Source organism: Meleagris gallopavo, chromosome 6 (genome assembly GCF_905368555.1).
Source record: "Meleagris gallopavo chromosome 6, MGAL_WU_HG_1.1, whole genome shotgun sequence".
In the NCBI taxonomy this organism is placed as follows: Eukaryota; Metazoa; Chordata; class Aves; order Galliformes; family Phasianidae; genus Meleagris; species Meleagris gallopavo.
Window position 1 is genome coordinate 40,028,500 of NC_139409.1, and position 23,110 is coordinate 40,051,609.

Below are 23,110 nucleotides of genomic sequence, written 5' to 3' on the forward strand. Positions count from 1 at the left end.
CAACAGAAATAAACTGCTTAGTTAGAAGGAACTATCAGCCTAGCCTTAGAATCTATCAGCAAGAATTACCAATAAATGGACTGAAGTAAAGGCCCAAGATCATCTCTGCTTCTGCCTCTGCATTTTATAAAGAGACAGGCTTGATATCATAATGGCTTCTTTTAACACTGGCACCAAAGTAACTTAAAACTTAAAACTGAACCTTTCAATAGGGGGAAAAAAAAAAAAGACGAAACAACAGGGAACCCCAACAACTACCATCCCTCAGTACAGATGTAAATACAAGGCAGGTCAACATCAGACAAATAATTTTTATTTTTTCTTTTGCCAGTTGTTATAGGTGAGTTAAAGTCCAGAACTGTTAAGCTGTTAGTTCTTCTCAAAGGATATTTTTCAAAGTAGTAGCCCACATACAAAATACATCTTAGCATGTATTACAATGAAAAAGTGTTGACAAATTCACACTTCGTATTTTATTCAAAGAATAAAGTACCACTAAAGATACACATTTGCTCTACAGAGCCTTACTGCAAGCTCCTTGCTCTCACTGAGAAGTACTTACTCTTGCAGACAATCCCACTCAGACCAGTGCTACTTTTCCTTAGATGATCCATAAAACTACTCAGGCAGTAAGTGCTGTGAATGGGATTTGCAATCTGTTAGGAGTGCGTGTGAAGAGGATGGTCTGTATTTATGAAGCAAATGCTGGAAAACAACTGAATGACAGCTCCTTTACAATAAATGCACACAGTACAACTGGCATATGTTGAAATAAGGCAACAATATTGGACCAGCACATGAAACTGTACTGCAGAGACAAAACTTAAGTACTGTTTTCTTCTGCAGAGCATCATACTCTGTTTTTTTTTTTTTAATTTAAATTTATTAAGAGGTAGCAATATGCAATGCCAATATTGCCACCAGATAATTTATGTATTCAGGTCCTGCATTGAAAAAAATCCTTTATGACAATATGTAGTGTCTTGTTTGAGTAGTATTCTCCATGTTTAAGGACGTCTATCTAGCAATACTTATGTATTTTAAAAATACATGTGCACATTTCTGCAGTCTTGCAATGTAGCATCTTTTCACTGGTAACTATAAAAACGCAGTTTCGCACTGCTACCGTACACCAGGACTCCTACAGTAGTACAGAGAATGTACAGATCTCTTACCTAGAACTGGTAATACTGTGCATTGTGCAAATTGTCCAATCCCTTCTGAGCAGCAGTTAGAAGAAAATTTGAGGATATCAAAATACAGATTTAAATAATTTACTCTTAAAAACACTCATATTTATAGCCTCTTACAGAAAATAAACAATTCATCTGATTATCAGATATGTCCTCAGCTTTTCCAGTTCCAAGGTATACACAGGTCTCCATCCTGCAGCACGGAGTAGAAATGTGAAATGCAAAGGTGCATGCCTTGTAAGTATGGTAATGATTCTTCCAGCAGTCGCTTACAACAATCTATCATCTGTGCGCTGGTGACGCTGGGCTCCTTGTACAGCCGATCCAAAGAAAACTTCTCAGCAGAAGTATCTATCAGCTCTTTTTCTGTAATCATCATCCTAGCAAATAAAGACAGCACACAGAGACAAAATTAGAACTTCTGTAAGTATTAAACTTAAGAAAAAAATAAGCTAGACTACATGTGCTTCCATGACTGCACAGCAGGGTGCCCACACACTTCAAAGCCTGCAGAATCTTTTTTTTTTTTTTTAAACTAACCAGGTGGTCAGAAAAATACCAAGGAGAAAAACCCAGGGAGGCTCCATTTTTAATATGAAATAGAAATTAACAACCATGAAAGTACAAGCTTCGAGAGTAAAATCATATTAGTAACTACCCTGCCTTCTCAACTAAGACCAATGAACTCTGCGTGTCTTAAAACAATGGGTGACAGATGCAATCATCTTACATGTATTACTAACTTACTAATTGCAGGAACCATACAGAATAGTGAAACAATAGCTTGCAGATGTTTGCTCTTTTTTAAATTCACCCCAGACTAGTAAGACTACATGACAAATTCAGGCTTCTCAGAAAAAAGTTAATCTGCAGAATCAAGAGTCTCTGAAACTGTGGATCATATGATCTGAATACAGTGCAGGTTCAGAAAGACTAGTTCAGGCACTGTGTCACATTAACACAGCTACACCTCTTCTAGAGCCAGCTGGTGATCAGAACACTGCTACACACTGAGTTTACATCTCCTGCCTGGCTCTGGGCTGGACCAGACCTGGAAACGCAGAGGGATTGGAGCGTAGTGCTGCTGTTGGGTCAGCTTGGAGTCAGCTAGGTCTGACAGCGTCTGCAGCATCAGAGGTGGGATGTCTCTGTACCTCCAGATTCCAGAGCTGGTGCTACCTCTCATCTAATGAGCACTACTGTGAGAAGAGCCCAAAACTAAGTACGGTCACAGCTATTGAGACTTGCACTGAACGTCTGCTGAAGGGGCTCAACACCACTCTTCATCTGAAGTGAGTGCAGGAGCTGCTTGCATTTGCACAGCACTGCACATTCTCTGACACCTGTGAGCCAAGATCTCCCCTTCTGTGAAGCCTCAAGCTCCCTTAAGGATATCAAGTTAACTGCACACAGTGAGAAACGTAGGCTTATTTTTAGTTGCTTCCCCAAAGATGCTTAGACCTCAATAAAACACAATATAAAACAGACACTATGCAAAAGTGAAGTAGATTCATATTAAATCCTGTGTTATTAGACAACTGACATTATTCATGTAGGTAAAACAATTTTGTACAAGAGTAGCATCCAAACCCTCCAGCCATCAAGCCATATAGAAGCCCAGCTACTTTCCTTTCTCTCAGATTCCCTTTAACAAGCACGGGAGGCTAAGGAGAATGTTGAGAAGTACAGAAAGAATTCTGTTCAAGGAAGGATTAAATGGAAAAGGAATTTTCAGACTCAATAAGATGTTAACAACAGAGAAATATCACATATCCACACATACACCAAAAAGAAAAGGTGATAAACACAGAATAATTGTTTTATATTGCCTATAGGAGAAGAACAAGAGTGCCAAACGAAATAATGAGGCTGCAGGTTTATAAAACAAAGGATATCTCATCCCTCCTTAAAAATGCACAGCAAACATAATCCAACTGTACAGTTTGCTGCCACAGGATACAGTGGAGCCACAAAACATAAGCTGGCTCAAAAAAATAATTAGATAATTAAGAGGGGGAAAACGATCTAGTGAATGCTCTTAACATGAGGTAGCGCTTCCAGCTTCAAGTATTTAGTCAAGACTGTCAGAAACTGGAGAGGAGTAGAGAGTAAAAAGAACACCATAATTTTGCCCCATTCATACAGTCTTTCCAGAAGCTAAAAGACGATGGGGTATCAACAGGCTTTTGATATGACCAAGTATAGCTGTTCTCAATTATTTTACACAAACCAGCAATCATCCAACAGACAAAAGAACCGAGATACTTAGCTTTGCCTCTTACACTGTTACAACACAGCTGCTTATACTCTGAGGGGAGCCCTACATTTCTTTCACTGCTAACCTAAAGATGTCATTTTTCCTGGGTAGTCTTGATGATGAGAGGTAGCACAAGGGCTGAAGGGGAGTGTGTTACCAGATGCAAGTGCATACATTTGCTACAACACCCTCTCAACCTCCACAGACATACATTTCCACCTGTCAAATATGGGCAGCTGGATAGAGCACCATTCAGCAGTTATCATTTACATGGCTAAAATAACCAACCTCCAGAGCTGTGCCTGGGTTATGGAAAAACTCCAGTAAGCCTCCATGCTTTACCAAAGTCCATCTCCCAGATGAATCTTCCCAAGGCACTGGATCTTAACTGAGCTAGAACCATAAAGCCTTCAGTAAGGCTCATTCCTAAAATAACCTTCAGAGAACATGCTGGGTCTACACATCATAGATATGCTCATGACAAAGCATGATGTTTCAACAATTCATTAAAGGATTTCTAAAGCAGAAAAATAAACTTGCACTAACAACTTGTGAAAGGACAGTGCCACCCAGTTACATATCAGTGTTTTTTTCAAAATAAAATCTCCACTTAGTGCTCTTAATCCTCAAAGGTACGTGCAACATATAAGGTCAGCAACAAAAGTACAGCTGTGCTGGATATCATCAGTTCCATGACGTACAGTAAGTGCTGGTTCTGTGACTCACTATGGCCATCCTCTCTTCTCACCAGCATCTGTGAAAAAGTACCAAGGAGGTATTTTTTCCCGTCATGCTACCCCTAGTTTTTCTCTTCCCCTCACTATATATTAAACTAATCTTTTCCTCAACTGAGTAACAACTAGAAATAATAATTCTCTAGTCAGACTCAGCTGTTTTTACCATTTTCTTGTCACTATAGAAATAAGCAGTAGAAGTTTATTGATTTTCTTATTCAATATCAAGGGTTCTTCCAGTGGGGAAGGAAGGAAAGGGTGGAAAAAAAGGGGGAAAAGGGGAAAGGCTCTTCTTTATCATAAAACAACAAAAAAAATCCAACAAAAAATCACATAGGCAAAAATCCTCTATTTCTGAGTTTCTGAAGGACAAACTATTTCTACAGTATGAAGGACAATCATTTCCTCAGTCATTTCCTAACAACTGTCTGTGTCCACAGCATACTTACTTCAATTTTCAACTCAGTAAAGCTGATAGGTAAAGTTTTGCCTTACAAACAAGTTGCTTCTCCACCAGGAGAGCAAAAATGCTATCCTCAAAGGTCTAGCACTGCTACAAGTGAAGATATGGTGTGCAAAGATTATCATGAACAAAAGTGTATTGAGATATAAACACTTACTCTTCCCTTCTTTTCAGATTCTCTCTTGCTTCCTGTGCTTTGGCAATAATAAACCATCGAAGGGTTGCTGGATCACAGACTGTAGGGATGGTAAAGTGTCCAAATTCATGTAAGCTTGGTGTGTATCTATCACTGTAATGAAACATGATGGAAATGAAAAACAAGATTTTTTTTCCCATGTAACTATTTGCATGAATTACTTACAAAGTTGATTCTGAGCGTAAGAGTAAGATTATCAATAGATAATCAGAATAGTAGGTAAAAAAAATAAAGTTTGGTTCATAAGAATACATAAACATCATACATAAGTGTTTCAATTACATTTCATAAGCAACACAGTCAACAATATTAAGTATATCTACTCAGCATCATTATAAATATAAATAAATGTTGCTCTGACAGCACAAAACCTTTGATTTAACCCAGTACAACAACATAAGATAAAAACTCCAACTTTGACTCCAACTTGAATGCAACATGCATAATTTCCTTCAGCCTCTTTCTGTAATCCATGTAAAGGCACACCAAACCTTTAGAAATAAGAGTGACACACCGAAAATATGAAATTATTATTAGTTTTCTTCTTAGTGAAAGCAATGACCAGTGTAATCACAAGAAAAAAGTACAAGCTCTAGATGAAATAATTCTTTCCTGCAAATACTCACCTTTCTAGGATCATTTGCAAGCCTCTCAGACTCTGTGGATGAAAAGGCAGTCGACTGTCAAGTAGTTTGTTATAGAAAGAATCCAGAGTGTCATAGTACTCTTCCAAAGTCAAGAGGGGTTGCAGCTCTTCCACATATATTACTTGTATGCCTCCCAGAAGTTGGCTTATCCGATCTTCCAAGAACAGCAGCCTCTCCTGAAGTTTATAATAATTTGGCAATCTCTCAAAAATCTGTGTGGACACATACACACACAAATACTTTTTATGTTACCAGGCATACAACTCAATTTTAAGAAATGAAAAAATTAACAAGAGAATCTGTACAGTGCAAAAAACCCAACAACAAATAACACAAAAAAGCATGGGAAACAGCAATCAAGGAATATGTAAAAAAAAAAAAAAAGGGGAAATATTGCATGTATGCATTTTGGGGTGAGATACAATAGAAAAAGTTCGTGTTTTCAGTATTTACACTATAAATGCACCAATACAACTTGACAAGATGGATGGATGTCCTCTATCTCTATATATACAGAACTAACAGTCCCAGATCTAAAGCAAGTTATAATCTAAGGCCTACGTAAAATGCATATCTATCATATGCTGTCATCAAAAGTGTTTTTGCCATCCTAATTTATATACCAATTCCCCAAAAAGCAGAGATCCTGTGTCACTGGGAGCAGTTCTTTCCAAGAACTTGGCTAATAATGTAGTTTATCAGGAGTCTGGAGGAGGGAAGGAAAGAACCAGACATCTAATTTACAAACCTCTACCAGAAAGATTAAGATGTGATCAGACTTGTGAGCCAAGACGTAGAAGGTTGGTGACAGCAAGAAGGCTGTAAGAAGAAAGTCTGTTGTAGTCAGTACATACCATCTACCCAGCTATTAGCAGAACACAGTTTTTCATTCAAAAAAATACTTCTGCTGGGACAATCAAGTGATTTCAGAATAACCTCTTTATAGATACAAGAAAGTCGTAGAATCCAAGCAGCTTTTGGCAAGTTAGAAAGAAGAAACATTTATTTCATTAAGAAATGGACTGGCCTTTTTTCCCCAGTATTAGAAAAATACTTGTATTCCAATGACTATCAATGCAAATCTCAGAGTAGAAAGCTTTGCATTCTATTCTAGTTTCTCACTTTATTAAGTAGATAAATCATTCCATATTAATAAAACAAGGTTTATTGTCTCCCTCAGTGAAAGGTGCAGGCAAAAATCCAAATTGCCACCAGAGAAAACTTTGGGTTGAGTGCTCAGTTTTCACATTATATCTGACTAGAACTCAAAAATAAAATATTCTTAAATTATATTTGGGTGAAACTTCCAACAGAAATTCCTCTAATTATCTCCTTTACATGGAAATATTTTTTGATAGAACTACTGCCAGCATTTTAATTATCAAGATTCAGGAAAAAATCCTTAAAGTGACAAGCATTCACATACAATGCTTCATTACGTAGGATGCCAGAAAATTTGCTGAATCTGAACTTCACACAGACAACAGCAGAATCTGCATATTCACTAAAGATAAATTTCTGCAGCACTCTGTCATCTGCCTAAAAGAACAAAGTGAAGAGATGGAGTTGGTTAGCAGCCACTGACTGAATAGATCCCTTCACAACTCCATTTAAGTCCCATTTACATCAACAATCAGAACAGAATTCCTAAGTTCTTCATGGGAACGAGCTCTTTATAGATGAAGAAATATTCTGCCAGTGCTTACTGCACTTACTTCTTATAGACTGAAACAATGCATAACTTATTAGTCTTATTTCTATCTAATCAGAGATGAGACTGGTTTGGTAGTAGAAGCAGTAGAAAGATCTGACAGAGATTGCTGTAAGATAAGATTAAATTTAGGATGTGACGTACAAGGTTACGCTAAGCACAGCAGCCATGTTTTTCCCTTTAAATTACTCATCAGTAATCAGCAACAAAATTTTGGTTATAGTTTAAAAAAAGATGTCATAACAACAGAAAACAGAAACCTTACTTTGGTCCAGTGATGGTGAACATCCATGGTCCCCAGCATTACGTGGCCTGCTGCACTCATACCTGAGCGCTCTGTGAAAACCACCGTGCGTCCTGAAGAGAGAAGAAAGCTCCTTACTAACTTTCATTATTGCAGTCATTCACACCATCATGTAAGATTTAGGCACCCTGCTGATGTGTCACAAGCAACACATTTTCTTAGCACGTACAAAATGAATAGTTGCTTTCCTTATGCTCAGAATCCAAAAAAGTGATTCTTGAAAACTCTAGGTCAATGGTTTTCCATACAAACCTTAACTAGCTTTTGCTTTCTCCCTCTTTAAGCACATAGATCCAGTAGATTTTTAGTTAACTGGACTTTTTCCTTACAAAGACTATCTGTTAATAAAGAGAAAATATCAGCAAACAGCTCCTTCAGTGTGGGCACCCTGCTGTGCAGTCATGGAAGCACATGTAATCTCTACAAATAACATACAACCAAGGAAATGTGTGCTGTATACTTAAGATACACAGAAATACAGTAAAGGTAGAAGAACTATTAGCATAACCACTCAACACTACTTCCACAAAGTTCTCCACAGCATGCAGGCCATCAGAAATGTCTTCCTATTCATTTTTTGCTTGTTTTAGAGATAGAAATAACATAAAAGGCTCAGAGTGTATGTGTATTTTTTTTTTTTTTAAGTACAAAAATTCTTAAGAATTCTTCAGGGTAATGGCACAAGCAACTATCTGTCAAAACAAGCTTCCAAAATAGTATAAGGTATTCATTTACAAGAGAAGGTTTATTAAGATTTGAAATGTAACAAGCACCAAAATCAGAGTGTAAAAAACGAAACATAAATAAAGACACTTCATTACCATAAAACAAATAGATGACAGTAGGTAAGCTATGCAGCATGAATATTAAATGTCTGTAACTGCCTAAAATCCCTAAATAAAATGCTGCATGCCAATCAAGCTAGGATTCTTGAGATCAAAAGAGCAGGTATAGCCTTCATAAAAAATCATAATGGACAACTGTAAAAAAGGGTTATAATTCCACTTTTGACGTTATGCTGTCCATGAACTGCAAAGCTGAGACTGAAATAATTAATTAGGAATTTCTAGGGTAGAAAAAAATAGACAAAAAATTGAATATAATGGCTTCCAACTGTGAGATCGGTTATTCTTCAAATGTTTAGATGCCAAAGGCAGACAATTACAGTAAAAAAGTACTTAGGGGAAAAACAAAGCTTCTGTTGAACCCACCTCTCTACCTAAGCATACTGACATTTGAGCCTGCTCTCAGCAACCGTGTATCTAAAATCCTTATGAAAGTGCACTGCTGACTACAAGAAATCTAGTGCATCATCCCACTCCAAGGCAAGATCAGCTGTATCTGTATGGTTATTGACAAGTATTTATTAATCACAGAATCATAAAATCATAGAATGGCCCGAGTTGAAAAGGACAATATTGATCACCTAGTTCCAATCCCCTGCTACGTGCAGGGTCGCCAACCAGCAGACCAGGCTGCCCAGAGCCACATCCAGCCTGGCTTTGAATGCCTCCAGGGATGGGGCATCCACAACCTCCCTGGGCAACCTGTTCCAGTGCGTCACCACCCTCTGGGTGAAAAACTTCTTCCTAACATCTAACTTAAACCTCCCCTGCCTGAGTTTAAAACCATCCCCCCTTGTCCTATCACTATACACACTCGTAAACAGTCATTAAGTATTAAGCATATTAAGTTATTAAGTATATTACTAAAGATCTTAAAAAAAAAAATTGAGACTACAACAGGCTCCCAGGACCTCTCCAATACTTTACATCCTCAGCATGTGTAGTTAAAAAAAGCTAATTTGAACTCTGATACAGTTTAAATCTATTATTTATTTATTGTCCTACCCACTTCACCCTTTCACAAAGGATTAAGTGAATCCCCAAATGAAAGCCACTCAAATCTGAGTATCTGAGGACAGGCATAAAATGTTACAATTACAGCAAAGAGCCACTGCCACAGGTCAAACAGCTGTTTCAGTATGTCAGGTTTATGGAATATTTTAGTTTTTCCTGAGAAAAGACTTGAATGTAAGTATTTTATGGAACATACATGATAAGAGAAGATAATATGATTTTAAAGGGGTTCTAGTAAGTCTTCCTTATACTGACTCTTCAAAGATTTACTAGCATTTTTGTCTTATCTACCAGGGGTAACTAACTGTTGTTAACCAGTGCATCCTTTCAAAGACACGGGCTAGATTTTTGTTTTTAGTGCTTAGACTACTGACTTCACCTCGCTCAGCTTGTACTTACTGAGAAGCAAAATAAAAGCTGAGTGTAGTGAATATCACAGAAGGAATGGTCACTTCAAAAAAAAAAAAAACAGCCAATAGACAATGTAAATTCTGACCAGCTTTTCAGTAAGCCTGACAAGTTTTCCTGCAGTTATCAAAAGTACTTGTGAAAACCAAGAGTTCCTCTGCCACAGAAGACTCAAGTTAACCTCTGAATCAATACTATATTAGGATATACGAAACATGTAATGGAAACATACCTTTGACATTCTTTAATACTTCAGGTCTCTGTTGGACTAAGCGACCTAGACTGTGCAGCTGGCTACAGCGATGAGCAATACCCCAGCTTCTCTGCCACCTAAACAAACATCCAATTGAGAGCATTTCATTCTCAACATTATAAAAACTAAAGAAAACAAAGCAACAGATGATTTAAGATACAGACAAGAGGCCTATAGCCCGAAAAAGTAACATTTCTTTAACACTGAGAAAAGCAAAGACCTACTGAAAAGCTGTCCATGTCCTATGCTATTTGAAGAGATAAAAGCCTAAATGCTATTGAACACTCTCTCTTGAAGTAGGCACCAATAAGAATTCGGGATAAAAAAGCAGAGTAAACCTCCCTAAGACAAACAAATATAAAAGCTGGTGGACATAACAGAATTTGAAAATTGAATCTCTTGCTCAATAAGAGGGGAGTTAGTAAGTAAATAGCAACATACAACCCGGTATTTGATTCAGTCATGTGGCATGCAGTTGCTGTTTGCACATTGTGTAATGTTTGTCTAGAGGAGCAAATACTTTGTACTTGGAAGTTGTTGTGTTTTTTTTTTTTTTTTTTTGTCCTAGCTCAAAAACCTATGATTTTTAGTGGTAAGTTGCTTTTTTATCATATTTTACAGTGGAAAAATCTTTGTTTCTATAATAATACCTTTGTTAAACCATATAGTAGCCAGGTTTTACAGTGGGAACTTTACTAAATGTAATTTTGACATCTCTTCCATCACAAACATAGCAAAGCTATTAATTACATTTCAGGAAGAGCTTAGATCATAGTTGTCCCAGGATATATTAAAAAAATGTTCTTAATCTTCTGCCAAACCTCTGACTGTTGAAAAATGGGAAACTGGTATTCCCATGTCGTACCGGGTTTGGCTGGAATTGACTTAATTTTCTTCACAGTAGTCCTATTTTTTAATTTTTATTTTTTTTAAACTGTTGACAGCATGCTGATGTTTTGGCTGTTACTGCATAGTGCTGACACAGCTCTGAGGTTCTCCTCTTTTTTCCACTCTGCCCCCATCAGCAAGTATGCTAAGGATGGGCAAGACTTTCGGAGAGGACAAAGCCAGCTGATCCCAACTGACCAAAGGGATATTCCAAGACCATATGATATTGTGCTCAGTAATAAAAGCTCAGGAAAAGGAGGAGAAGACAGAGACATTAGTAGTTATGGTGTTTGTCATCTCAAGAAACCATTAGGAATGTTGATGTCTCTATGAATTAATTCCTTATTTTGGTTTGCTTGCACACACAGCTTTGTTTCATTCCACTTGTTAAACTTTTATACTGATCCACAGGATCTCGCTTTTGCTCTTCCTATTGTCTTCCTCCAATCATACTGGTGGATATAAGAGAGGGACTGACCTGTGTACTTAGTTGCTGGCTTTGATCAGACCACTACATCTCATTTAGAGAAATCCGTGACTAGAAAAAAAACACTCTTTGGGATGGAGCACTTGGCACTGCACCATAGCACTTAAAATGCAATTCAGTCCATTGTATGTCATTCTAATAACTGCCTACTGTTGCCTAGCAATACCATTTTGACTTTCAGTAGCACTAGAGGGGGATATAAAAAGGTGGCTTACAGATTCTATAGTCTCCTCGGCCATCCTAAACATACTCATGGAATAAAGCTAACAATTTCATTCTTCATTTTTCAAACCTCTAAACATCAGCATTAGACCAGAGGATGACAAGCAGCAACCTTCTATTAACATCCTTATTTTTCAGGTTCCTGTACTTGAATTCATTTCTGAATAATGGAAGACTAATAACCCCTCAAAAAAACAAACAAACAAAAAAAACCCACCAATAAGTCTACACTTGAGTTACAAATGTTAGCTTTTTTTGAGTAGACTGTACCAGGAAACTTTTGGCCCACTGGAAATCTTCTGGAGAAGTCTTACCCAGTGCAATAATATTATTATACATGAGACACAGCTGTTTTGTTGAAATCAGCCTTTAAAGCTCGTGGCATGACATTACACACTTGCTTTGACTGCCTTCGTGCAGATACAACGGATGTAATTTATTACCTGATATCTGAGAGCTGGAGTTGACGAGAGAGCTCAAACTTTAAGCGTTCTAGTTCTTCCCTAAGTGGCAAACTCTTCTTCAGCTTTATAACTGCACTTGCTTCGTTATCATCCAACCAGGATCTAAAAAAAAAAAAAAAAAAAAAGTAGAATGCTGTATTTTCTCTCATGCAAACAGTAATCTAACCAAAATAAGATGTTAGCGGTAAGAATTTGAGTTAGAAGAAAAAAAAGGTCTTTTTAAAATAGAGGACAGAAGCTGAAACAGCTAAACACTTCCCCTTAAAATATTAAGGAAAGAAAATGTCATGGTTCTTGTTCTGGGGACTAGGCAATCAAATTAAACAAATCACTTTGACAGTGTTACAACAATTAGATTTTGAGAGTTGTGAAAAGTGGCAAACAGCAGATCAGTGCTATTTGTTTAGGAGAGCAGTTTCAGAACTTAGAGCTTTAATGAATGAAATCCCCAGTCATATATCTTAAATAAACAAACAAAACCCAAAACGATCCTCGTAGATCATCAAATAAAGGAGGTGATACTAAAGGGCCAACTTACACAACTCTTACAGAGCTGGGATGAACACAGATTACACGGGTCAAAGTTTTACTGTTCTTTTTCCAGTAATCACAAGCAGCACAATGCAACTCGCAGAGCATTTCTAAGGCTTTGAATAAATAAACCATTCTATTTGTAGGAGAAAGTTACTCTTTAATTTAGCCTTATACAGAACCCTAAGGGGAAAAAAAAATACAAACCTGAACAAAAGAGGAGGCCCAGTGCCAAATGGCTAGGTATTGAAACAAGACTGTTAATACATAACTGTTTGCGTCGCTCCTTGTAAATGTGTAAAAATAACTAAAAAACATTGTCTACCTGGTAATTCTTGATTAACTGCTTTACAGTAGCATAAGCACAGCAGTTTTCCTTGGGAAATGCTATGTAGGATAACGGATATGTTTTGCTCTGAAGATGCTGCTGTTGCAATGCTAAATTTATTTCAAATTGAATTAAGTGTCACTGTTATAAAAAGGGTTTCTGAGACAGCATTCTTAGTTTGTTCTCAAAATCAGCACATGTAAACAGTTTATAAACAGCTAACTTCTAACTTGTTATGCATTTAATGCAAGTTCAGCATTTATAATTGCTTTAATTTAAGGCTGGTACCCCAAACAACACATTAGAAGCACAGTACTATGACATCTGGCAACTTAAAACATTCCAATCTTAATTTTCATGTATTACCTCCTTTCGTGTATTATTATCTTACAAAAAAAAACCAATCAAATAAAAGCCTTACATACGTTAAAGTTGTTTCCACTCTTTGGGCTTGGTCAAGTTCTTCCTCAGGATCCTTGAATCCAGTAAATGAATAGTAAGTCTTATCCCATTTGATAGGTCTGTTCAGCGTCCTTTTTGCCTCCTTATGGGGCTGAGAGTTCACACTCAAGCTCTGAATATGCTCTGTAGATAAACTGCAGGAGTTGAGAATATCTAATACTGTGCTCAGGAGATCTCGGGTGTGTAAAGTAAAACTAACCGCTCGAAACCCTGCAAAAGACAAGTTGCACAAAATTAGCATTATTTAATTGACACTGCTTTAAATGCTTTCACATTTCTCTCAGACAAGAACTAAAGCAAAGGTGCACATCGGTAGAAATTATTATCGGCATACTGATCCAGCAGAGATAAATATAGAAAACAAAATTAATCAAAACCTGTATTTGAAACGTGGCAATATCATCTGTAGTCTCAAAGCTAAGAGTCCATGCAGCAAATTCATATCAGTTATTAACACAGAGCTTCTGATTTCAGAATAAATTCCTGCTGATCCTATAAGCGCTCTGATACTGTGTACTACACAATGCCTTCAATAAAAACAAGGACCTTGCTGTAGTTCTAGTTAAACACAAATAGTGGTACTAAAAGCACAACAACTATAACTGTTTTCCACTTTATCATACTGTCACTTGATCTCAACCTCAAATTCTCATTCTTTCAATGCTTTTTAAAGCTCAAATTGTTTAACTACTTGAGATAGTCTTAGCTGGTCTCATCTAATACACATTTTCATGGTTTGAAAGTCATTGAATTTTATAGTTGAAAAGTCATTGTGACTGCACATGGTTAAGGAACGGCCTTTCTTAAAGACTTTTAATACAGGAAGATACATTCTGCATGATATAAAAGCACCTGAAGTACTGAAGGATTCTTGAACATTAGAAGAGTTTGGTTCTCTTTCTCTTACATAAAAGGTAAGCTGAGTTGGCTTAAAGGAGTGAAATCCTGGTTTCTGTAGATTCTCCAAGTAGCCATTTAACCTCTTCAGAGAGTTTTCATTTACTGCCTGTTAAAAAGAAAGAAGAAAAAAAAGAATTACAAATGTGGCCAGTTCTCATCTAAACCTCTTCAATCTCACACATAGAATTTGTTTTTACCATCTGCCAGCTGCTCTTACTGAATAGTCATACAGTTCATATTTTCAACAAAAATGAATATTATCTTGCACGAATTCACTGCATGATGTACATACTTGTACATTCCTGCACAAACTTTATTTTTAAGGCTCTTGAGCTTAAAAAAAAAAATCAATTGATTTCAAACGTAATGTACTGCCTTTCAAGCACTAAGTATTATAAATCAGACTGGAAGAATTTCATATTTTCATCACAACTAAACAGAAAATATAACTTGTAAATTAAAAAAAAAAAAAAGAGTTTATTTTTAACAAGAATAGATGATAGATGCCTTAAAGAAACAATGCACCTTTTGCTCTTTTGTGACAACTATTTTCAGCCCCAGTGCTTTCTCCACTCCAACAGCACAGAAATCAGATCACTCTCATCTTTGACACATGTCACATTTACAAAGAAAGCCCACTGCAAGATTTTTACCCTCTCTTTGGGATGCTGGCCAAAGAAATCTGGATGCACAGCAAAGTAGAAAGGTTTGAGAGCATGGATGGCATCAGCTCCTGACAAAGTTCTTGACTGGATAATGCATTGTAACAATATCTTCTCCAGACATAACCTAAGAAAGTAATAAAATGTTTATGTATGATGCCATCAACCACATGACAAGCTGATATAAATTACATTAGAAAGTAACAGAATGGGGTAAACATTCTCAGTTGCAAATATAATCATTTAAAAGTGTTATTAGAAGTCTGAGGGCTGGATTTTTTTTACCCTTGGGACTCACCATCCTGTATTAATACAGAGCAAACCTAATAGGTTCCAGACACAGTGGATGCTAATGGCTGATTAAAGATATCTAAGTACAATAACATTTTCCTCTAAAGTAGGCTCAAGTGCTAATTTCCCAGTCATGTAGCTAGAATGATAAAGATTGCCTTCAGTGGTACTTTTTGCAGACATTCCTGAAGCTGCTGCTAAAAACCAATCCTTATATACTTTTGAACCTCCACAGCCTTCCCATTTTTTTTCCAAGCAGTACCAAAGAGTATTAAAGTTTACTCAGAAATAATCGAAAAAGTTCTGCATTTGAGGACCATATGGTCAGACAACAGCCAATTCAGAAACAAATTCAATCTCATTTCCCAAAAATACCCTTTTAAAGGCAGCTAGTAAAAGATGACAGCACTTTTTTTGTCCTTTGATCTTTGTGGAAAGAGAAGAAAACAAAGACAAAGAGGAATTTCAGCGGATAAAAAGATGACTGTTTCAAGTAAGAATCGAAAGAAAAGTTGAGTTTTAGAAGTAGAGAAAATACTTAAGATTGGATATATTTGCTAAGTGTAAATTAAACAACTGTTCTGCAAAGAGCTTACTTGTGTAATTGAAGACTAAAATGGAATCAAAAAGTCCTGAACTGAAGACCACCACTATTTTCTACCATGACTCAAAGCTGACACCCAAGCAGCATGTTAACTACTGTATATATGAAAATACAGGAATAGGCAGTGTAAATATTTAGTAATACTTCTCCCTTACCTGATTTAACAAATTCAACTGGCCAATCATTCCCTGTGTGATTAACATTCATTTAGTTTGCAGCTCAAAAGGGTAGGGATTCTGCTCTATTAAGCAACACAGTACTGTTTCATTCCTCACAATACCACCCATTAGGAGGACTACAAACCCCAGTAAGAAAAGATAAGGCAAGAAAGAGAGGAAGCTGTTTCCAATTCACGTAAAACAGTAACTATGTGATATGTAATAATAATAGTAAGCAAGACCATTTGTACAAAGAGCTATTCACTCAGCATCCTATAGCAAATAATAATCCTGGACACGGAAATACGTGAGACTATTTTCTGATTGCTCTTGTTAATTTAAAAAATACCCCCACAGCCCTAAATCTTTGCTCAGACACAAAGCAATCTCTCTCGTATGGGGAAACGTTAAATGACAACAGTTGAGTTGTCAAGCAGATGCTATGACCCTTACTTTACCTTTCTTCAGTCAACCTTTCCAACTATTCAATTAGAAATGTGAAAGCAGTTAAAGCTAATGGTTTCTGCCTCTAAGAGGAAGGCAAATATTTAACTAGCAGGTCTTAAAAGTCAGTTTGCTGAAAACAGGAAAAGTTTTCGTAGAAAAGTGGGAAGGAAAACTTGTAATGTAAGAAGACTGATGAAATTTCCAACTGTTTTGACTGAAGACAATTCTTCAGAGTGTAGATTAAATGGAAGATAAAATTACATCATTTAATACAGGTAAAAATTTCTACCTCTTTGCTGGTAGCATCTGAGAAAGACTCCAAGACAAGTGTCCTCGTATCCTATCCTAGCTGAATTAATTTCCTTCCTAGTAGCTGGTATAGTTCTGTGCATAGGATATTTCAGCTCCTCATGCTGTCCTGAAAAAAAGGGGCTGGGAAAGGCTGTGCACAGATAGCTAGGAGGGGACAGAAACAGGACATCTAACCCAAACTTGCTAAGAGGTTATTGCATACCATACTGTGTTGTGCTGAACTATAAAACTGGGAAACTGCTGCTCAGAGACCCGTGGGCATTGGTCAGTGAACAACTGCATCACTTGTTCTGTACGTTCTTCTACCGTTACTATTTTCTTTCCCTTTTCTGTCCCATTAACTGTCATTATCTCAACCCACAAGTCCTCCCTTTTTTCTGATCCTCTACCCCACCTCACTGCGGGGGGACAAAGTAAACAGCTGCACGGTGCTGAGCTCACTGCTGGGTTAAACCACTTTGGGAGCCTAATAGGGAGGTTGAGGTAACAAAAGATCTGACAAGAGCCTGTTGAAACAAAATTGTAATAAGCATTACATTAATTTAATAGTTGTTGGTGACAACATTGATCCTTTTACTCTCAGAGCTGTCGTGCTCGTTCTCACACTTGCATTATGGAACACTTGCTGTCTGTGCTCCCTCTTGGGCTGTTTACCATCTCACACTGTTACTGTATAACATTGACCTATGTTAAAATTACTGCTTGTGAGACTAATCTGGTATTTGTATTCTGTATTGCCGTCATCTCCGTTCTTTGGGAACCATCTCTTGGAAACTATTAATAATTACACTCTTTACTATGTGCTGTGTTTTAACCCAGCAGACAGCTCAGCACCACACAGCCTTTCACTCAATTCCCACCAAGCGGGATGGGGGATAGAATCAAAAGAAGGTAAAACCCGTGGGCTGATATAAAGAGAGTTTAAAGGACCAGGAAGGAAAAAAAACAACAAAACACCAAGAATAAGTGGTGCACAATGCAAGTGTTCACTATCTGATGGCTGATACTAAGTCAGTTTCTGAGCAGTGACCCAGTCCAGACAACCTGTCCCAGTTCTGCAGTTCAGCACCACACCAAAGTGCCATCTCTATGGCCAGTTTAGGTGAACTGCCCCAGCTGTGTCCCCTCCCAGCTCCTTGCACCCCCCAGACCCATTGCTGGCAGGACAGCATGTGAAGCTGAAATGTCCTTGGCTCTGTGGAGCATTGCACAGCAACAAGTAAAATATCACTATGTTATCAATGCTGTTTTTCTCCCAGAGCCAAAACTTAGCATCATTCTAAACACTATAAAGAGAATCAACTCTATTCCAGCTGAAAACAGGACAATATCCACCCCTTACTCCATATCATTAACATCATACTCAGATCCCACATTTTACCATATATTCCAAATAGTTACTATCACCCTTCTTGCCTTCTGATACACATGCACAGTATAATTCCCATAGACTACAAGCCATCTCTCTAAAACTCCACTGATCTTGTTTTGCCCATCTTTGGGCTTCACCTGTTCTAACAGTCCTTTAGCTAAGTAGGGAGGATGCATGGTGCTGGATTGCTGCATGCTGAGTACATGGCACTTGTGGCAGGTTTGCAAGAGTGTCATATAATCAACCCACACCAGGCCTTCCCAGGTTTCTATTTCAGCCATTGTCCTCCATAATGGACAAGCATTATCCACTTGGATTCCTTTACCAAAGCACACATTTCATACTCATATTCATCTTCTGTGCAATAGTGTCCGTGGTCAAGTCTACCCTTTCATCTCGAGCCCACCTATACACTGCATCTCCTCCTTGATGGCCTGAGGTGCCCGTGGGCCCATTGGGCTAAAAGTAATTCACCTTTCTATTGCCAGTTCAGATCTATCCAAGCAATTTCAATCCTAGCAGCCCAACTCATCAGCTGGTTATTTATATGCTCCTCAGCAGCACAACTCTTGGGCACAACACTGCCTGCTGTTGACCACTAGGGCCTTACACTCTACACTCTAATGGGAATTAAAAGCCTCTTCATTAACGTAAGAACTAAGATCAGCACATCTAATCTGCCTGAGGAACTGCCTCCTGAAAACTGGAGCAGTCGTTTTCTTGGAAGAACCCCCTTCTGAGTTTGCGTGTCCTCACAATCCACACATCCCTGTCCCTATGGCCAAAGTAGATTTTCCATTCCATTTCCACATATCCTCTCCAAGGTCATGCAGGTAAAAATCCCAGAGTAGCATATGGTGTGCACCCACTATAATCTCCCTCCTGAGCAGAGGAATGTTTTTTTTCCCCACACACCATCTCTCTTACCCTGAAGAACTGTCATGACAGGTGACGCCCAAAGTTATAGACTAAATGAACTCTGTGGACATTTTAGGGGAATGGCCCACAGCCTATGGGAACGATATCTGCACACACACATCAAAAGACATGATGTAAATTATATGGAACGCTGGGTGGAAATTGTCCTGGTATCCATTTGAGTAGAGTTAATTTTCATCCTAGCTGCTGGCATGGTTCATTGTTTTGGCTCTAGGATGAGAATAATGTCAATAATACACTCATGTTTTAGTTGCTGCTCAGCAGTCAAGGACATTTCAGCTTCTTGGCAGGTACTGCCCTGCCAGTGAGGAGCCTGGAGGTGCACGAGGAGCTGGGAGGGAACAGAAGCAAGACAGCTGACCCAAATTGGCCACAGGGATATTCCACACCATATGGTGCCATGCTGAACAACAAAACAGGGCTGAGTATGCCAGGAGACTGTCACTAATTGGGTACTGGCTGGCCATTGGGCAGCAGGGGGGTTAGCAATTGCATTCTGCATTATTTGTTTATACTCTTTTATTAAAATTTTATCCTCCTTTTCTCTCCTATTAAACTGCCTGTATCTCAGCTTACCAGTTTTGCCTTTTCTGCCCCCCCATCCCACTGGAAGAGAGCAAGTCATGGGCTGCGTGGTGCTGAGCTGTCTGCCAGGTTAAACCAAAGTAGCCATCATCTTCTTATTCACAATATCAGGAAGAACTGAAGTAGTGAAGTACTACAGTAATGTCCTGCTTTTATGGAGTGCAAAAGCTCTTAACAAGAAGAAAGTGTCACAGTTGCTCATTGACAAAGAAAAAAACTGCATCTGCCTTGGCAAGAAAGAAAGCAGAGCACCCTGGATGAAAAGCCCACTTCATATGCATTGCTACTTGGATCCAGAAATACAAAACCAATTGCCTCACTGAGGGAAAAACAGCAGTTCTCTGCATATTTTTCTTTTGCAGAAAGTGGATACAAAGATTAAATTCTCTTTCCAGCAAAGGAAAAAAAAAAACCAAGTAAATCCAATGAGATATCTATGTGATGGCAGCTTCTGATTAACAGCCATGTAAGAAATCCACTTCCTACTAGGTGCAGCTACCAAGAGAAAGAAGGGGGTTTGTTTCTCTCTTCATCTTGCTTGCATGCGATTTCCCATATCCATTCTCCAGCTATCCTGCACACTGCTCTCAGTAGTTAGGAAAAAAGCTCCAGTGTACCTGGAAAACTATTCATCACTTCCATCTGGTATTGCATACAAGCAAAATGGCCAAACATGGACAACTTCAGTTTCCTCGTTTTGTATCTAAACAACGCTGTCGTGCTAGTAGGAAGGCTCAGGATTCCAGCCAAAAGTCTATTTTGAACTTGCTTAAAAGAGAAACGCTCAAAGGCCAAAATTAGTCTGCGTGACAGAAGGGTGAATTCACTCACTGAAGGTGAAAGACACAACTCTGAGGCATCCTTCAAGCAAAGTGACAAAATTAATTAATTAAAATGGATGTAGAGAGAGAAAATGCAAGAGAGATGCCTATGGCTTCTTGTAGAAACAGCAATAAATTATTCCAATAGCTTCATTCTGATTTAAAGAGCAGAGAAAGGCTTTGCATTAAAATCAAGGTCACAACTACTTTGAGGACAGCCATCCCACACCATGAAAGATATGAAACACAATCTCTACCAGCACACATTGTGCAATCACGCTCCAGGGTAGATTTAATTTATGGATTGAATAATTGCCATCAGCTCTGTTTTCATTTTTCTTCGCATCTCTCCCAAATTTAACTTTCAGCTTATAGTTCTGGCACTGATAAACTTTGTTAAATTAAGCTCGCTACTACAAATATAGTCACACATTTTTAAACTCTGAGCTTCAATAACTCAGTAATAGACTGGATACCATATTCAGGTTTAGAATATCATTTCCTCATAGCTAAGCAATTCTAAAGCCCTTGCTTTGTCTACAGCCTTTTTGACTACTCACTTGAGAACAAGCATACAGATTTCAGGGATTTTCAACTGTGCTGATAACCTCAAGCTTCACAGATGAAAGAGCCAATGAAATAAGCATTAAGTAAACAACAACAACAAAAAAACAGCCCATCAATTTTGCATACATGCAAATCATAAGCAAGCTTGAACATACACAAATTAAGTCAGGAACATTTCTTACCTTCTCACAACTCTCAAACAGCAAAACATTTCAGCAACTCAGTGCTCCGGAAAACTATCATCCATCCAATCACTTAAAGGGAAAAGAAAAGAACCGTGTTTAGGAGCAGACATCAGCATCTCTGCCCATCACCTACCAGTGCAAGCTCTAAATCCTAGATGGTAACTTTCAAAGTCAGACAAGCAATACATAATAGACAATTCGAGTTTCACATAAAAACGTGTCCTGTTTTCTCTGCAAACAGTGGGTCTTACAAATGTCCTCCTGTCATTTGATCTGAAGAGGAGTATTTAAAGATGTTTTGGGCAGGGAAAGTAAAATCTTTACCGATTCAGTATTGCACGTACTTCCTACTTCTGCTCTTCAGAAAGGAAAAAATAATGCTTTTCAAGCATTAGCACATCCTAATTAATGAAATTCCACATTATTTTTCAGTCTTCTAAGTTCAAAACTTTACAAATGAGTGTGTTTTAAAACACGTATGCCAAGTATTTTTTGGGACCACAATGTAAACCAAGGGAAAGGCTCGTACAATAGCACCTGGGAGCCTCTTGAGAAGTTTGGAAAGAAAACAGATTTCTGGACTACACATCCATAACCGAGCATTTTCCAACAACAGACAAACCACTCACCTATCAGACTGCAACCACGCACCCAATAATCACTAGGGATTAGGATCCCTATTGGCAATGTTTTCTTCCCAAACTTTCAGTGCACTTCTGAGAATACTTTTCTTCACGCTTTTCAAAATAAAGTGCTATTTTGAAGCACCTGGGAGCAAGCCGTTATCTGAGAAATGCCATCCCTGCTTGCCATAAAGCAGGATGGTTGCTGTGATGCTGTGCAAAACAGCTCAGCTTTTACCTATGTTTGTGTCTTGCCGACACAAATACGCATAATTAGGGCAACATTACCACATATTTCAAGCAGGAGGTAAACATACGCTGAGCTAAAACCTCCCCGGTTTGTAAATCCGTCTCCTGATTTCCAGCCAGGTGGGCCAGACGCCGACCCTTTCATTTCCAGCGTCCTACCAACAGCTCCGAGCCGTGAACTGCACTGAGCGTATTAACGAGCTCTCCGGAAAGAAAACGCTTGCCTCTCCCTGCGCTTTCAGCTGCAAGGATTTTGGACGGAGGGTGGAAAAACACCGAGAGCCTCACTGATGGGTGCCGGCACTTTACGTAACCAGACCAAAGCATCGCTGTTTCTTGTCTGCGATGCCCTACACGCCAGCTCCCAGAAAACAAGTCACCGATCGCGCTGCGGTCCTTCTGCCCAAGCCTCTGCCAACCCGACACCGCGCTGCCGCTCCCACACCGCGAGCACGGCGGTGAATCGGGCCGTTTACCCGTGCCGGATTCTCGCGGCAGCACGACGGAGAGCACGCATCAACAAAAGAGGCGACCGCGTTCGGAGAGCGGGTTCCGGCGGCGCTCGCCGAGGAATGCAGGCTACGGCAACCCGACCACCGCCGTTTATTCGGGGCTCCGACGGCGCGTCAGGACGGGCACGGGCGCAGCCCCTCGGCGGCAGTGCGCCGCTCGCGGTGAGGACGGCACCTCCCGGCGCTGCGCGGTCAGGGCGCGCGGCGACGCGACAAACAGAAGCGAGCCCCGCCGCTGTGGGCCCGCCGAGCGGCCCCCTCCCGCGCAGAGGGACGCAGAGGACGCCAAGCCCCCAGCCGCAGCCCCGCTCACCGCCGCGGCCGGACGGCTCCGCCGCCCTCCTCCAGCCGCCCGCCGGGGCTCGGCCCCCATCGCCCGACGCTGCCCGCGGCCCCGGAAGCGGCGGCTGGGGGCGGGGCGCGGCGGCCGCGGGCGAGGGGATTCCCACAGCAGGCGGGGCCGGTGCGCGCATGCG

At 39.3% G+C, this 23,110-nt stretch overlaps 1 protein-coding gene across 2 annotated transcripts; it reads right to left on the reverse strand.

The window, feature by feature from the left end:
• Positions 1-291: 291 nt before the first annotated feature.
• Positions 292-23,086, reverse strand: TCAIM (T cell activation inhibitor, mitochondrial). Of its 2 annotated transcripts, none has more exons than XM_085226419.1 (11): positions 22,948-23,086; positions 21,248-21,319; positions 14,961-15,096; positions 14,260-14,413; positions 13,371-13,617; positions 12,066-12,188; positions 10,005-10,102; positions 7,467-7,558; positions 5,470-5,702; positions 4,805-4,936; positions 292-1,573 (listed from the first exon to the last, which is right to left on the reverse strand). In XM_085226419.1, the coding sequence occupies exons 2-11, from the start codon at positions 21,274-21,276 to the stop codon at positions 1,348-1,350; spliced, it is 1,470 nt and encodes a 489-aa protein (XP_085082545.1). In that variant the 5' UTR covers positions 21,277-21,319; positions 22,948-23,086; the 3' UTR covers positions 292-1,347. The 2 variants fall into 2 exon arrangements, with proteins under 2 accessions (XP_085082545.1, XP_003207259.1); XM_003207211.5 differs by lacking the exon at positions 22,948-23,086 and adding an exon at positions 22,599-22,738.
• Between the last annotated feature and the right edge of the window lie 24 nt (positions 23,087-23,110).

What these genes read in the sequence shown, in the direction of transcription:
- TCAIM (XM_085226419.1), bottom strand. Translation starts at nt 21,276, where the DNA reads ATGTTTTGCTGTTTGAGAGTTGTGAGAAG. An exon ending in AGTATTAAAGAATGTCAAAG is followed by an intron (nt 7,559 to 10,004) that starts GTATGTTTCCAT and finishes TTCTCTCTTCAG; the next exon opens with GACGCACGGTGGTTTTCACA. An exon ending in TTGCAAATGATCCTAGAAAG is followed by an intron (nt 4,937 to 5,469) that starts GTGAGTATTTGC and finishes GTTTCATTACAG; the next exon opens with TGATAGATACACACCAAGCT.